At 37.8% G+C, this 17809-nt stretch overlaps 2 protein-coding genes across 4 annotated transcripts in view; one reads left to right on the plus strand and one right to left on the minus strand.

The window, feature by feature from the left end:
- The window catches only part of UBAC2 (UBA domain containing 2), a 95399-nt gene that overhangs the window by 40754 nt on the left and 36836 nt on the right, over positions 1-17809 (plus strand). For all 3 annotated transcript variants that reach the window (XM_087967309.1, XM_087967310.1, XM_087967311.1), the window contains exons 5-6: positions 14301-14424; positions 16199-16246. In XM_087967309.1, coding sequence (XP_087823435.1) covers positions 14301-14424; positions 16199-16246 — 172 coding nt within the window. The remainder of the gene's footprint in view (positions 1-14300; positions 14425-16198; positions 16247-17809) is intronic.
- GPR183 (G protein-coupled receptor 183) lies at positions 597-5886 on the minus strand. Its single transcript, XM_026668929.2, has 2 exons — positions 5765-5886; positions 597-1819 (listed from the first exon to the last, which is right to left on the minus strand). Exon 2 carries the CDS (start codon positions 1789-1791, stop codon positions 697-699), a length of 1095 nt encoding a protein of 364 aa, XP_026524714.1. The 5' UTR covers positions 1792-1819; positions 5765-5886; the 3' UTR covers positions 597-696.

The raw sequence follows: 17809 nt of genomic DNA on the forward strand, positions 1-17809 counted from the left end.
CTTTCAGCCTTCCACCCTAGAAGTTCAGCTGCTTTTGTTACATGAACTTTAAACTATGTAGGTTAGATATCTTAAAGTTATCATGGAATAATCAAACGAAACATAGGATCCAGTGTTCAGTAAGTTATTTAAAAGCTTGGGGGTTGTTTTCTAACAATATAGTAAATTGCCTAAAGCTATCTACATACTTCCTCCTGAGAAACAAAACTGTTTATAATTAAATGATTTATATGGGATATTATATAATTAAATCTATTTCATATATAGATGTGAAAAAGAAAATGTTAAATATTCCCTTTTGCATATCTGTCACATGTTATTTTGCCAATTCAAGGTATATTGTTTAGAGTCTGGTTTTTAAACCCATTAAACTGGTTGCTTTCCTCCTGAGAACTTGGGTAATAGGATCCCAAAATAGAAGTATACGGTACATATTATTTTGCAAGGAGAAATGACATGAGAGCAAGATAAAAAAAACCAACATTATTTGGAAAACCCCAAATATTATTAAATCAAATATCTGTGGTAATGATACGTTGCGTAATCCATCTTCTGCTTCACTCCTAAAAAAATCAAATGGTAGATTTTTTTAAAAAAAATGTACAATTGGATTTTTCTCTCTTCTTTCTTTGCCTTTCTTGCTATGATGATTCTTGCTATTTCCAGCATTTTTGAAATCAAATTCTGGAGGCATGTTCAAAATGAAAGGGCTTGGGTTAACCTTTTTCCATTTAAAGATGTTGAAAGGGGAATTAGTTTTGTGTCTCCAACATCCCGGGAGCTTTCATCAGCAACAGTTCTGGCAGCACTTGATTCTGAAATGCTTCCTTGACGCCTCAGTATTTTCATTATTGTCCTTTTGTATCCTTTGCAAGCAAAGAAATAGATGAAAGGATCCATGCAGCAATTTAAGTTCATCAGGAACACAGTATAATGGAGCGTCTTTTGAAAGATCTTCTGATGGCTGCAGGGAATATTTCCTTGCACAAGCTTCTTAATCATGTATATAATAATGGCAAGATGATAAGGAGTAAGACAGATTACAAATACAACGATGATGAAGATAATTGTATTAATTGCCTTTTTGTTTGTTCCTGATTTTTCTGCTAGTGGGTTTTGCTTTGCAGTTTGACAGAGTTTGTAACTGATTTTTGAATAACAGATTATTGTAATTCCAAGGGGAATCACATATCCAAGTAAACAGGCAACTAGAAGCATCAGAGGGAGTTGTTCAATTTTTTCAAAGTTTGGATATTCCATGCACGTCACCCTTTTTTCTTCTTTGTGTGACATGGGTAGTGTAAGCAATGGGAGAGTTTGGGCAAATACAAGAAACCACACAAAGCAAAAAATGTATGTTGCACTTTTAACTTTTCTGAACTTGGTTTTTAAAGGATGAACCACGGCTACAAATCTATCGATACTCAAGCATGTCATAAAATTCACAGCTGCATAAATGTTGATATAAAAGAAAAGGGCTGTAATTTTACAGAGTACCTCTCCCAATGGCCAATGGAAACCCAGTGCATAGTATACTATTCTTGCAGGTAAAGCTGTTGTAAAAAGAAGGTCTGACACAACAAGATTTGTTGAGTAAATAGTGGTTGAATTGATTTTTTTCCTATTTTTTACAATCACAATGAGAGCAAGTCCATTTCCAAGTACTGCAATTACGAAAAGAACACTGTAGAAAATAGGCAATAAAATACTTGCTGAATCTTTATGTTCATATAAATCACAAGTTTCATTTTGAGTTTGATTTGTTGTAGAAGATAGAAAGATTGTTCCCATGGTTAATATGACTCAAAGTTCAGAAGGCCTAGAAAAAGTGACAAAAGAAACAGAAAAAATGTTAGGATGAATTCAGACGTTCTGTTTTTTTAATAGCTAGCTAAGTATTTTAGAAGTCCAGAAATTAGATAGTATGAAATTGTCTCTTCATTTCAGAAACAAAACAAAATTCCATCTTCTTAATATGCAAATACTTTTTGATTGAACACTATTAGGTAATCATAGGTAATTTTAAAATAAGATGATAGCAATAGTTTGGAAGCTGAAAACACCAGGGCTATCCTTTCTTAAGTATTAACACATGTGCTATATTAGGTTCAGTTTAATAAATAAAGGTATAAAGTTATGAATGGAAAAATATGCTTTCTGAAAGTGAAATATCACTGAATCCTTTCCCCTCTCCTTCCCCTAAAAAGTCATCTAAAATCAATTTGTAAATGTTTATTGAATTAAATAAAGAGATAAATAATAGGGAGAAAATGATTGGTGATTAAAAACATTAGGACAGTAATAAAAAACACTACTGCATATTGAAATTCTATTTTGTGCTGTCACAAAAAATATGTGGTATTTAGATTTTTAGTTTCAGTTAATGTTAACTTTTCTCTATTGACAGGATTTCAATATTAGAAATATTTTGCATGCTAAAGAAGTTGATTATGTGTGTCCAAATTAAAGGTCTCTGCTCATTATCATATTTATCAAAAAAATCATCTTTCTATTATAAAAACTATTTGAGGCGGCCTAGAATTTTTAAGCACAACAATAAAACTAAAAATATCCTTAAAAATAAGTTACATTGGATTAGTAGACTGAGCAATAGCAGAGGAGATAGTTATAAAGAATTATAAAGACCCAATGAGTTTTTGGTCTTTTCACTTCTAGGCTTTCATGAACTTTTTAATTTTGTTCTATCAAGTGTACAGTTAGAAAACCAAGTTGCTTAACAGTATTACACCATTCTTACATCATCATTAATGTAAGCAGGATATTAGTCCACTTTGTACTGAGTTTACTTTTGAACTTACCCATCATAGATACGTATTCTGGAATAAGGAACAAGGCCTGTTGAAATGAAGGAGCTTGCAGGACTTGTATTTTATTACATGTTTTTAAATTAAATATTAGTTTAGAAAAAGGTGAAAAACAAGGACAACAGGTAGAGAAAAGTAAGAAAGAGGATATATTGCCATAGCTATTTTAATTTGGGGCATTGGATGCTCTTAATGTAAAACAGGTTTCAAGTATGATATAGGAGATGACTAGGCTGAGTCCGAGGGAGGGGTCAAATGCATCATAAGTCATCAATCCCTGCTCGCTAATAAGAGATCTAAGCCCAGCCCACTTGGAATGCCTTCTTATTCCCACACATTTCACTTGACCGTTAGTATGTGAGATTTTTGTAGAGAGCTTAAGCTTGTAATAAATCCTTATACTCTGGATAACTGGATCTCCTGGATCTCTTGATTTCCCTGGTGCTTGACATATGCGGCTTTCTCCAAATTTTAATATAGAGTTAATTCTAATATATGGGATTTTAGTAGTTTTAATATTAGAAGTAATGTTAGAAATGTTGTTGCATAACAGTAACCCTGTCAGCACAGTCTGTTAGCTAACATGGAACTGCCCACCCAAAAATCATAAAGACAAACAGGAGCCGGAGTGGCAGGGAGCCTCTGTGTTTTCTTGTCTATAGCTTTCTTTTGTTGCTGTGCTTCTTTTCCAGTTTTTCAATATAAAAAATTTATGTCAATTTTTCATACACTGCAACCCCCATAAAGCCAGTTACTCTTTGTTGGCAGTTGGACATTTTTATTTTATATTTATGGCTTTTAATTATTTATTCTTGCTCAAAATGTTAATAAATCAGTTTTATTTAAATTTCAGGAGCAGATCATTCTGTTTGCTTTTATATGAAAATGGTTGATGAGAAGTATAGGCATCTTGTTTTAAATCTGGCTTGCATTTCATTTGTGTTTTTAATATGAATGGCTATGGGATAAGAGCCGTGGTAGAGCAGTGGAGCAGTGGTTAGAATGCAGTATTGCAGACTAACTCATGGCTCACTACAGGAGTTCGATTCTGAACGGCTCAAGGTTGACTCAACCTTCAGACCTTCCGAGGTCGGTAAAATAAGGATTGTTGGAGGCAATATGCCGATTCGGTTAATTGCTTAGAGATGGCTGTAAAGCACTATGAAGCGGTATTTAAATGCTATTGCTATTGCTACGGGATATGCTTCTATAACATAGATGTTAATTAGTCCCTTAAACTGATACTTAGCCGTCAAAACTTGAGTCTATGTTTTTTTATAATAGTCAGAATTTCTTGAAAGATAGATTTGCAGTTTTTTTCCAAATAAAATTCCATGAAACTACATCATATGCATTGAAATTAAATTCTATGTGAACACTGTTAACTTAAATGTAAAATATATGTGATATAGTGCATTTTAACTGCTTTAATGTAAAAAACCACCAGAAAAAAAAATAAAGAAAATCAAAAAAATATTTTATACAGTCAGTAAGACTATCATTAGTCCTTGATCATGCAGAATAATAATGATTAAATTTTCCATTATATTGTCAGAAAACAATTTAGGCAGAAGTGTTTATAGGTATTTCATCCAAGATAGTACTTCTGGGGTTGCACTGCATTTTCAGCATTGTATTTGCAACATCGTTTGCTGGAAATATTAGTCTGGTAAAGGCATAGCTCTTAATATAAATTCCAAATACTTGGTATACAGTTCAAGAGAATATTTCAATCTATAAGCCATATTGTACACAACATATTATCAGTCTAAGGATGTTAAACCAAAACGGGCAATGTTAGGAGAAGCTTATATCCTCTTTACCACTCTGCACGGTCATCATATTGAGGTTGACTGCTAACTTTTTGAAGACATTCTCTGAGGTGTCCAATAAATCTGAAAGTTGTTTTTTTAATAGTTTTAACATCACAAGAAGCATATTTTGTATTCTTTTAAACCCGTACCTATTGAATTTGTTTCAACTTGTTATTCCAGAATTGTTGCTAGTATCTACCTTAACTCTACTCATTAATTTTTCACTTTTAAAAAAAGTGCCATGCAAAAGATTTACATACTAATATTGACAATAGTTTTGGAGTTTTATGTTGCTGATGCATCTGGACCCAATTGTGAAATCAAGATAGACTTTAAGTATACTCCAGGGGCAATTTTCAACAATCTAATCTCCTCTGACAGGAGACTTGGGTGATTAGCAATAACCTGATCCAAAGATTGTCTTCTTTTTCATGACTTTCCCCCAAAAGAATATCTACAATTTTCAAACTGGAGTTATCCTAAAAGAGAAATTTGTTAGATAAATGTCATCAATATGCTTCATACTAGCATGCTCCCCCAAAAGTGGTATCAGCCGCCTATAAATCTACTGCCTTTTTAAGATCTTTCAAGTACTTTTGGTTCAATTAACTATCCAGAGAGATACTACAGGAATTCAGTTAGTCCAGCATACAATGAGTCCAAGACCCATGAAATAGGAGTAGACACCACTCTATTCAATGAGACATATTTCTGGGCAGAACTTTGACTGTATACAATATTCTAGAGAAAGCAAGATGACTTTTCCAAATGTTTAATGCCATATAAAGATGAAATATAATAAAACATTTTATGGAGGATATATGACATTTTAAGCACTGAAAGGAAATTCCAAAAGTTGCCTTTTATTTTAATAATATTTATCTTAGAACAAAGCCAAAACAGGTTAACGTAAATTGTCTCTGTGACTTTTTGCTTTGCCATATGATGGTTTTTTAAATAGTTGGCTGTAGTTAATCCTTACATTTTTGCTATTCAAATAAAAGCTAATTATAATCCCAGAATAAAAGCCTGCTGTTCATTTGTTTGCTTTGATGAACTACTGATGTTTAATATTCATGCTTCACAATAATTAATCTATTAAAAAACAATGTTAGCTATACTTACGTTTTGCTACTTCATTAAGTCCTCTGCTGTGTTCTTTGTGACGGTACATTTCATATGCAACTGTTTCCCCTTTTGTATATTGTTCTTAAGACTGATTCGGTCACACTCCCCTTTTATAGACATGAGGGCATTTCCTCTCTCTCTCTCTCTAAACCTGAAGTATCTAGTCATAAAAAAAAAATTCTGGTTAACACATCCCAGATAAAATAGTAGCCTTTGTAGACATAAATAATGCAGAAAGAAGGAGCAAAATGAAGAACTGTTTCGCAAAATAAGGTGAAAGTATATAATATTCAGTGTTTGCTGTTGCAAGTATTGTGAGCTTTTCTCTGCTGTGAGAGAGGGTTTTTTCAGTCCCAATCTTACAATGGTAGTATCTCTTGAAAACTAAAGATCAAACTTGGGTGTAATTGGGACATTGAGTGTCCTTTCCTATGAACCAGTTGTATTTTCAAACTAAACTCTGCATTTCCCATTTGTATGAATTATATATGAATGACACATTTCTAGACTAGCCTACAATAATATTGCCAAAGGCTATATTAATTAATATAGTTAATTGTTAATGCAGACATTAATGCAGAATAGTTAATTAGTTGGGCAAAGATAAGACACAAATTCAGTAAACGAGAGACCAAAAGAAGTATGCTGCAGCAAGAATGAAAATACCTAAAACGCAACCAGTGCAATAATCTTGTTTTCAGGAAAGACAATGGTAAGTCACTTCTGTAATTTTGCAAAACACACACACACACACACACACACACCCTTTATGAAAATGGAATTGACGGCATCAATGAAACCAGCAGAAGTTATAAGTTCAATTTGTTTCTTTGCTGTATTCTGTAACATGGAAAGGGGAAGGTACATGAATAGCTTTAGCTTTATCATTCAGTATTTTGTTCAATGAAATTTGAGATTTTGTGAAACAAGGCCAATAATTATTTTTTTATTGAGCTGTTACATCAGGTTTCACTTGTGGTCTTGGATACAAAATAAAGAAATAAATATTTGTGTTTTTGTCAAGACTTACTCAGATCAGATCAAATCAAATATTTATTATGGTCACAGGCCAGAATATGTCTAAGTCAAGGCTTAGAATATTGAATTTCAGTGAGACTCCCCAACAGTGCATTCAGTTAAACAATGAGGGTAGAAAAGCATTATAGATATTGTGAAACAAAAAAAAAAAACTCTTAGATAACAGTTTCTGATATGATGGATTTATACTTTTGTGAAAATACAAGGGTACGTATGTATTTATTTACTTACTAAATTTATATTGCTGCCTGTTAAAAAACTAACAAAAAGAATCAAATAAATATAGTACAATATAACAAAATCAACTCCCCAACTCCCACCCACCCCGCCCTGGCGACAGCAGATCACATGAGCCATTTAATGGGCTCCATCCCGCTCTGGGTTCCCCAGGCCTGCTGGCAGAACCAAGTCTTCAGTGCCTTCTGGAAGAGTATTAGAGTGGGGGCTGTTCTAATCTGGGGGAATGATGTTCCTGAGAGAGGGAGCCACCACAGAGAAGGCCCTTCTTCTGGGTCCCACCAGGTGTATCTCCCTTGGGGATGGGACCCGCAACATTTCCTGCCTCCCTGCTCTGATGGGTCGGGTAGATGTGACCGGCAAGAGACAGTCCCTCAGATAACCTGGCCCCAAGCCATGAAGGGCTTTAAAGGTGACAACCAGCACCTTAAATTGCACCTGGAAGCAAATTGGCAACCAGTGCAGCTCCTGCAGGAGAGGTGATACATGTGCATGCTAGGATCTGCACAAAACTATGCAGGCTGCTGCATTTTGCATAGAGGTGGTATTCAGCAGATTCTGACCAACTCTGGAGAACCTGTAGCAGAAATTTTGAGTAGTTCGGAGAACCAGCAAATACCACCTCTGACTGGAGATTTTATATTATCCTTCCCTTGCCACACCCACCAAGCCACCCACAGAAACGGTAATAAAATTTTTTGAAATCCACCACTGATTTTGCACCAACTGGAGCTTCTGGATGCTCTTCAAGGGCAGCCCCACGTAGAGCACATTGCAATAGTCAAGACAGGAAGTGATCAGGGCATGAGTGACTGTGAGTAGGGACTGTTGGTCCAGGAAAAGGTCCAGGAAAATTGGTGCACAACCCACAGTTGCGCAAAGGCCCTCCTGGCCACAACAGCCACCTGCTTTTAGAGCAGGAGTTGTGAGTCCACAAAAACCCCTAGATTACACACAGGGTCTGTTTGGGGTAGTGCCACCCCATCTAAGACCAAAAGTGGCAATTCTCCCTGAGCCAACGAACCCCAATCCAGAGCCACTTGGTCTCACAAGGTTTTAGTTTAAACCTGTTGTTCCCCATCCATCCCCTAACAGCCTCCAGGCACTGTGAGAGGGAGGACACAGCATCACTTAACTCACCATGGGCCGAGACATACAGCTGAGTAATATCAGCATATTGGTGATACCTCAGTCCATGGTGACAGATGACCTCACCCAGCTGCTTCATATAAATGTTGAACAGGAATGGAGAGAATACCGAGCCCTGCGGAACCCTGTAAAGCAGTGGGCAAGGGCTGGATCCTTCCCCAACTATCAATACTGACTGAGAGCGGCCGCAGAGGAAGGAAGTGAACCAGGACAACACAAGTGAACCAGGTCTCCCACTCCCATCCCCCAAAGCTGCCCCAGGAGAATACCATGGTCATGGTAGCGAAAGGCACTGAGAGGTCAAGTAAAGCAAGGTTGGATGCACTACCCCCATCCAGCTCCTGCCGGAGATCATCCAAAAGTGCAACCAGTGCTGTTTCTGTCCCAAATCCAGCCTGAATCCTGACTGGTAGGGATTGAGATAAATCTATTTCATCCAGAAACGTCTGGAGCTTCCATGCGACCACCTTCTCAACAACCTTCCCCAAAAAGGGAAGATTGGAGACGGGTCAAAAATTATCCAACCAGGTGGAATCCAGCAATGGCTTCTTAAGAAGAGGGTAGACCACAGCCTCCTTAAAATGCTTGGGCACTGCCCCCTCCTGTAGGGAAGCATTAATCACCACCAGAGTCCACTCACCTGTCACCTCCTCGGAAGTTTTCACAAGCCAGGAGGGACATGGGTCTATAACACAGGTGCTTGCACGCATACTCCCTAGGATCCTGTCCGCTTCCTCGGGAGCAATAGGGTCAAACCATTCCCAGATAACAGGGCAAGAAACTGCCTCAGGGGTTTCCACTGGACCATCAACCAAGCCAACATCTAATTGGGAATGAAGTCGAGTTATTTTGTTTTCCAGAAAATCCGCAAATTCCTCAGCATGCCCCTTCAGGTGGACCTCAATCTCCTCCTTCCCCAGGAGGAGAAGGCTCGCTTTAAATAGGGTTGCTGGGCAATTATCTGCAGATGCAATTAGTGTGGAGAAATATTTACACTTTCACGAATCGTTACGAGGTAGGCCTTAGTAGTAGCTCTTACCCGTATTCAATCGAGTTCATTCCGTCTTCCGCCAGCGGCGCTCTAGAGGCCTCCTCATGCGTTTCATCCCTCTCAGTTCCTCTGTATACTACGGGGCACAGAGAGGTCTATGGGTGAGGAGAGGTGAGCCTCAGTCACCTTCCTATTCCAAACAGTGACTAAGAGCTCGGCTGCACAGTTGCAGTTATAACCCCCAGCTCCTTCTGGAATCCATCCAGGTCCATTAGTCAACGGGGGCGGACCAGCCTAATAGGTCCTGCCTCCCTGCAATGGGGGAGGTACAACTTTTGAGAAACTCATTGCCACCAGACTGTGATCCATAATTACATACATATAATTATGTATATAATTACATATAATTAGACATATTGAGCAAATTTTTGTCTACATATTTTTGTCAGCAGTGTGGTACTCTTGACAACACAGTGTCTGCCAGAGCCCTCAACAACTTGATATTAATTAATATTTTTAAAACTTAGGAAAGTGAACTTTTTGATGTTCCAATTTCCTGAATATCCCTGACTCTGACAAAAACCCAAAACATTTTTCAGATGAAAAGGACAGGCTAGTTGTAAGCTAGAGTTTTGTTGCTTGCTAGCCACCAGGCATTAAAAGAAAAGAAATCTGATTAATCTGGAAAAATGTATGAATAGTCTTGTTTTCCGGGCATGTTTAACTGAGTCAAAGAAAGAGGTAGTGTGATTTATGAACTGCTACATTTATTAACAAGTTTGAGGGATTACTTTTAACCCATAAGAGGTTTAGGGTTGCTGGGAAGAAACCTTTGTCAATCAGTTGTGTTATGCAAATATTGATAACAAAGTTAAATCATTTTAATGTTGATAGATAAAATCCTAGATTGACCCACAAAAAGGGAGGCTCAACCAATCTCATTGTACACATGTTTTGCACTGACAATAAAGGTTTGAATTTGGAAAAAAAAAAAAAGTGTTCCTGTAGCAACACTGTTTCTTTTCCATATTACTTTTCATTCTCCCACTGCCCCATGGATTGGGAAATAAGAGCAGAAGTTTAGGGAAATGGTAAGCCACTGCATCTCTTTTGGCAGTCGTCCTATCAGGCCACTGTGTCGTTTTTTTCTAAATGGTCTATGACAGTGAGGGCTAATCTTTTCATCATTGCGTGCCAGAAGTGTGTGTGTGTGCGCACATTCATGCGTGCCTGCACCCATAATGCAATGCGAGCACAATCCCCCCACCCCCTGTGCATGCATGTGCAACCCCCTTGTGCACCTCTGTGCATGCGTGCGCGACCTGCCCCCTGTGCATGCATGCGCGTCTTCTGCACGCCCCTTGTAGATACCCGACAATCAGCTGGCTGGTGGGAGGCGTGTGTGCATGAGTAATGGATCTGTTCTGGCTGATGGCTTGCGTGCTGGCAGAAATGGCTCTGCATGCCACTTCTGATACGCGTGCCATAGGTTCGCCATCATGGCTCTATGAAAACCAAGAATGGTGGGAAGTGAACAAATTTGTAACCCAAGGCAACTTTTATTGTACTATATGGTTCTAGCTCCCTTGGTTAAGTACCGTATATGCCGACGTATAAGACGACCCGGCGTATAAGACGACCCCCCAACATTTCCACTCAAAATATAGTTTGTTATATACTCGCCCCCTCTTCCGCACGCCTTCCACTTTTGCACTTTTTTTTTTTTTGAGGCACTTTTGTGCACCGTGGAAAGCGAATCCCGTGAAGCCGAAAGGAGCAGCCAGCCTTCTCCCAGCTCCCAAGGAAGCGAGGCTCGCACCGCCCGGGCTCCGCTGAGGTATCCGGCTGGGGCTGTCAGGAGTTGTTACCGCTGGCGCGGCTCGCGCGGCTCCAGTCCAGCGTTGCCTCGGGAAGGGAAAGGCAAAAAGGAAGAGCCGCGGCGGCGCTTTGCAATGGCAGCAGCGGCTACTGGTTTTTCCTTTCCCTTCCCGAGGCAGCGCGGGACTGGAGCCGCGCGGAGCCGCGCCAGCGGTAACAACTCCTGACAGCCCCAGCCGGATACCTCAGCGGAGCTCGGGCGGTGCGAGCCTCGTTTCCTTGGGAGCTGGGAGAAGGCTGGCTGCTCCTTTCGGCTTCACGGGATCTGCTTCCACGGTGCGCAAAAGTGCCTCAGCCGCGGGCAGCCGCAGTGCTTCCCAATTACTATTTGCCGGCGTATAAGACGACCCGGCATATAAGACGACCCCCCCAATTGGAGGCATGTTTTTCAGGGCAAAAAAGTCGTCTTATACGCCGGCAAATACGGTATGTCATGTAGACACCTCTATTAACTTCTCTAAGCTCTAAATAAGTTTATATTTTCCTAGCGATTATACCAGTGTCAGATGAATAAATATGCAGACATAGTTCTGATCACAGATTTCCCACAAGACCAGTTTGACAATAGAAGTATTCCTATAGAGCAGACCTACACAACAAATGGCCCACAGGATGCATATGGCAGCTCAGAGGTTGTCAACCTTGTGAGGCAGTCCACTTCTGGAAGTGCTAGCCCTAATGTTATTGCAGATGACATCAACAGAATCTTGCAAGTCTGAAACTATACCTCTCCCCCAAGAAACTGGGGAGGCCTCCTTTGAGATGTTTGCCACGCCCTTGTTCTATCTGCGGACTCAGATACCACTTATCTGACTACTGTCTAATCTATGGATCTTCTCTTGTCTTCCAAGGTCATCCCACCTACTATTACACCATTAAAAAAAACAAACCAATCTACTGCCATCAAACATTGCACTGGTAGGAAGGATCTGCTAGTTCTTTGCAGTTTCTTCCACCACAAAAGATACTCTGCCAGATACCTTCAGGTCTCATGGATACTGCAGCTAAACAATTGATCAGCACTCCAGCTATTCTTCTTGTGACCCACAATTATTCTTAAGATACCAATCTGGCCTTTTCCCATGTATGAGTTTTGTTGGCCTGTGGTAGAGTGATTTCTCAGGAAGAAAATGGTCAGCTACAAAAGATCAGGAAATGTACGTTTGCGGATATGTGACAAGAAGTGTAACCAAGAAGAAGAACTGGCTTCCCAGGGTTTCTTTTCCTCATTTTTGGTAGCAGCTCTCCAGCTTTTTATAATGAAGATATCTGGGAATCAACAAGAGACCAGCAGCCTTTTGTGATGTTGGGGAATATATTAATGAGAAAGGTCTAAGAAAACTGTTTTTATATTTGCTTTGCCTGTGTGTGTGTGTGTGTGTGTTGTATTGTGTGCACGCACACGTGTGTGTGTGTGTGTGTGTGTGTGTGAAGCAAGAGGGAGAAAAGAGTTATTTTGATGTTAAAGTAGAATGAGATGCTGTGGTGTTAAATAAAAGCTATCAGAATCAACGATCAATCAGTGGAACTTTCCCCTCATTAAGAGGAAGTGTTGGGGGAAACTGCTTTTTTAAATCCTAATCAGCATACTTGACGTTTAAAACTTATGAAGTATCTATTAAGCGGACACAAGAATAAATTAAAATTATTGTCTAATTCAACGCTGTAGAGAGAAGAGGAAAAGATAGGGTTTAAAGGCTTTCTAATGTAGCAGCAAATCATTGTTAGTTCACATATCAAACTAAGCCTTAATATATAGCTTAATAGTACTTCCATAACATGCTAACCATATTGCTTGGGTCTATGCAACCTACTGAACCAAAACTTGACCCAAATTGTCTAAATATGACAGCATCAGGCTAGAGGAATATTGGAACCAACAAACGTACAGGGATATGGTAGGGCTGGGATACCATGAAATTTGATGTTAGCATTACTGATTTCTTTATGATTTATTATTTTTGCTGTGAGTCACCCAGGGTTATTGTACAGAAGATAGAGGGCCATATAAGTATTTTAAATAAATAGACAGAATACATTGAGAAATAAACTAATAAGCCAAGCATATTTTAAACAAATATGTTGTGCAGATTCAAGTCAATATATCAGTCAATATATGTCATAATGTTACATAATATTGTGTCTCTGTCTGTGACTATTACAGAAGTGTCTGTAATAAATTTACTGTTCTTCACAGTAATTCATAAATATTTTGATGACACTTCTTGTTAACTGTAAACATGTACTTTAAAAAAAGCATGGCAAAAGTTTAATTTAATGTAATTAATTTTAGTTTGTTAAATTGTGCATGACCAAGTCTGAATTGTATCTTTTTGCATCTGTCTGAGGGGATATGTTTAGTATTCTGTCAATACAATCAGAGTATTTGTAGGAATAAATATATTGTCCTTGAAAATAGCGGGGGGATTACTTATTTAAAGAAGCATCTGTGGTTATGTTTGAGTTCAGATGGATGCTGAGATTTTTGAGATGCAGTTGCCTTCAACTTGGATTTGAAAGATTGAATAATTAAAATACCATTTGCACTGATTTTCATTGATTTCTTGCAATATTGACTTGTGTGTCAAAGAAGCAGCTCGATATAAATTATCATTTGGTAGTCTCTGATTTTGGTTGTTGTTACCCAACTACTGTAGTAACATCTTCAGTGCACCCCAAGGACTCCACAGTTAAAGCCTAAACTACCTATTGTATGTTCTCTTCTCTTAAAACTATCGCTTGTATACAATATGTATATTTCCTCTCCTGCCTTTATAAAATTGAATACTTTCTAGACTATTTGTATGTATACATCACTCCTAATATTTGTCAAGAATGATCGAGAAGAATAGATCACGCAAAAGATAAGACACAGATGTTATTCCTACCTAGTGATTGAGTATCAAGTGAAGGAAGAAAGAATTCATTTCCTGGACTTTACTCATTGAGGAAAGCATTTAATTATGGCTTATTGGATGGTTTAAGTAAGAAGCAGGCAAAAGGCCCTCTTATTCTGTGGGCTCTATACCATTGAGTGCACTTTTTAAAAACAAATTTAAACAAAAAGACCATTTTGTGATATTTAAAATATGTCAGTTAGTAAACCTGGATACAGTATTTAATACTTTAAAAAGTACTAAGCTGCATTTGATTATTCAAAATAGTTGAGGAAGAGAGAGTTAATACTTTCTGTAAGAATTATGTTGATATTCCATTTTTGCATATATTTTGTCTCAACAGCTTGGGGCCTGTATTTGCTCTTTTTGTTCCATTTTATACCTCCATTCCAAGAGTGCAAGTGACACAAATTCTGGGACAATTTTCCATCACAAACAAGACATTGGTTTATATATTGGGTTTGCAGGTTTGTATATATGTTCATTTGTTTTTCCCTTAGTTTAGCATTTTCCATTTGCACCCACTATTTTCTAGAAATGTCTGGTCCTAAAAATTCCAAAAAATTGGAACTCCTAAAAATTCCAAAACTAATTTTTAAAAATGCACTAAACACTGTAGCGTAAATCTGCAGATGTGCAATAAATTGATAGAGGTAGCAATAGGAACTTAGTGATGATATTCAATACATATATATATTGTCTGTGAGTGAAAAGTAAACCTTAATACATCTCATAGCTTTACACCACTTTTAATTGCTAGCAATGGGGAAACCAACTTTCAGTGTGATTTTAGTATTTTATTTTGTGATAGACTTTTTTTGGACTTTTTATTGGACTTCAGTTCAAAATTTCCCGTAGAATTCAAACTTCCATCCTAGATTAGTGAATTCATTTGTTTATTATTTATTCCATTATTGATAAATGTGTTATCCTACAAATTTATTTTTTTAAACATACCTAAGGGAATATTTTATGTTGGGGACAATCCTGGTTTGGTAAATACTAGGATCTTAATCTTCTGTTTCTTCCATTTTTAAATAATTCTATAAGTAATCTGTTTGACAGATAGCTACTTCAATAATAAATTATGGCTTTTCATTGGCAAACAAGCTTTCAGCTCAGGCTATTAATATGGATTTAGTCTGAACGATACTTTTACCCTTCCCTAAATATTCAGACCAAATAAAGAATATGTTTTGTTACTTTGATTAAGCAACTCTTGACATTTTTCTAGTATTATCATATCTTCACTTTCTTTGCTGTGTTCTCCAGTCTTATCATAACAAACGGATAAGTGCCATTAAATAATCACTCCTTCATTCTGAAAGCAATTGAGATCGTGCTAAATTGTTATCTCTCTTGCAGAATAATTATATATCTGACATATGATAAATTTTCAGATTGCTGATTTTTTTTTGATAAAACAATGTTCAAAAGTATAAAATATTATTAACCCTATGTTGTGCATTTCAAGGTTTTTTTTAATGGAAGATGCACACAATATAACTTGGATTTTGAGAGTAGAGTGCAAATTGATAAACAACCATTCCTAATGTTCTTTCTGATAGCCTGAAAAATGCAATTGACCATTTTTAAGTTGTTACACGCTCATTTTCGGTTCTTTTTGCAGCAATGACAGGGAGGAATAAATAGTTGTTTCATTGCATGTGGGATAGATAGACAGACATCTCCATTTAGTATTGCTCTATTCGGTGTAAGCATCATAATATAAAGTAAGTTAAAATAAGTTTGTGATCAAGGGTATAGTTCTCAGTATTTTTGTTGCCTGATTAGTTTTTAGAAGTTGTGTTTTTTTCTTGAACATATAGATGGCTAATGAAAAACAAAGGCACTTTTTTACATGTTTACTGTAAAAGTTGGCTTTTATAACAGATTCTGGAGAAAATAATTTTATTAAATCAAACTGAATTTTACAATAAAAAAAACTTAGCAAATCCCAGCAAATGTTCAGTTCTTTTTGTTCCACTTTTTCATTCAGCCTTATTCAAATTTCATTCAGCCTTCATTCAGATTTTCAATTGCTTTGCTTTCAGAACCAAATTTTGTTCTAAACGCATGACAACATTTAAAGAAATACTTGAGCCCCTTTTGTTGCATAAAAACAAAATGTAATTTATGATATTCTCTCCTTTACTGCATTTGAATTAATGTTGAAATAATATTAGTGTAAGGACTGTGCAATCTAAATTCCATTTTAAATTACACATTTTTGTTTTATAGCTTTTAACCTCTGGGTCTTACATCTGGATCGTAGCCTTAAGTGGGCTGGTAAGTATAATTCTTTTAATTATTGCTTTGGTGCTTTTCATGCTTTTCATTCAGGTATAATAAAGCATCTATGGGATGTGTTTTTCTTCCATTCTTACTTCTCGGTATTTTCTTCTTCTTTCATATTAACATATTTTGCCAAATTCAGTTTGCTTTAGGAATATGCATGAACAGGCAGTTTCTTTGAATCTGGAACAGTCTACTAACAATCCTTCCTACAATCACTCATGCCCTGATCACCTGAAGGTTTGACTTCTGCAATGCAGTCTACATGGGCTGCCCTTGAACCACACTTGAAAGCTTCAAATGGTTCAGGACAAAGTTCTGCGGGCATGATAGGCATACCTTCATAAAGCATTTCCTTTGTGAGCTGCATTGGTTGCCTTTTTGTTTTGGAGTAGAAGTCAAGGTACTGTTCATAATCTACAAAGCCCTTCATGGTATAGAGCCTGGTTACCCGAAAATGCCTGTCTCCCATACTATCTGCCTAGCCCAGGGGTCCCCAAGCCCTGGGCCATAGCCCACTACTGGGCCGTGGCATATTCAGAATTGGGCCGCTTGAGTGACTGGTCGGAGCGCACATCAGAGGTGGTATTCAGGTTCTGACCAGTTCTGGAGAACCAGTAGTGGAAATTTTGAATAGTTTGGAGAACCAGCAAATTCCATCTCTGACTGGATATTTTACAGTATCCTTCCCCTGCCACACCCACCAAGCCATGCCCATAGAATTGGTAGTAAAAAAAATTTGAATCCCACCACTGGTGCACATGTAGCTCAACTTGTGCGAGCAGCGGCTGGCGGGCAATCACGTAAGTGTGCACCAACCTATCTCTCACACAAGTTGAGCTGCATGTGTGTGCACAGGCCCGCCACTCAGTTCCCCTCTCCCCCCTCCCAGCTGGGCTGCCAAGCAGGTTGAGGATTGCTGGCCTAGCCAATTAGTTTGGTAGGGTTGGTATGCTCCATCTTTGATTAAACAATGACATCTGTTGGACCTCAAAAGTATACCTTCTCTGTAGCAGCACCTACGCTCAGGAATGAGGTTCCCCTGAAATCTGGACATCTCCCAACCTACTCATGTTTTGAGGGGCATTGAAGACTTTGCTCTTTGCCCAGGCCCTAAGTAAGCGTGAGTGAAGTTTCCTTTGGACTACATTGGGTTATTTCTTTTGTTCTTTCCTTTCTTTGTCACACTTTGTCTCACTTCCCATCTTCACTCTTTTTTTGTCTTTGGGTTTTTTTTCTTGCTTCTAATATTTTTTTAAATCTTAAACTGCCCAGAGTTGTTGGAAATTGGTTAACGTATGCTTTTAATAAAGTACATAAATAATAAATGTTCTAAATATTTTGCTGAACATGGTTGGAAAGTCCCCTTGAATGACTCTAAACTTTGCCATGTTTCATTGCTGCAATTGTAACAAATGTTTTTCCTAGCCCCATTGTTGTTTTCACAGATCATATGAGTGGATCATTTTCCTGGTTACTGGAAACTTTATCATAAGATCATTTTGCTCTTTTTCTAGCGTGTCTATCTTATTCTTCAGTAAAGTTCTAAGGCAACTT

Source organism: Notechis scutatus, chromosome 5 (genome assembly GCF_049901735.1).
Source record: "Notechis scutatus isolate UNSWTSFEM ecotype Mainland chromosome 5, rNotScu1.2, whole genome shotgun sequence".
Lineage (NCBI taxonomy): Eukaryota > Metazoa > Chordata > Lepidosauria > Squamata > Elapidae > Notechis > Notechis scutatus.

Bases quoted from the DNA above. Each gene is read 5' to 3' on its own strand.
- GPR183 (XM_026668929.2), bottom strand. From the start codon at position 1,791: ATGGGAACAATCTTTCTATCTTCTACAACAAATCAAACTCAAAATGAA.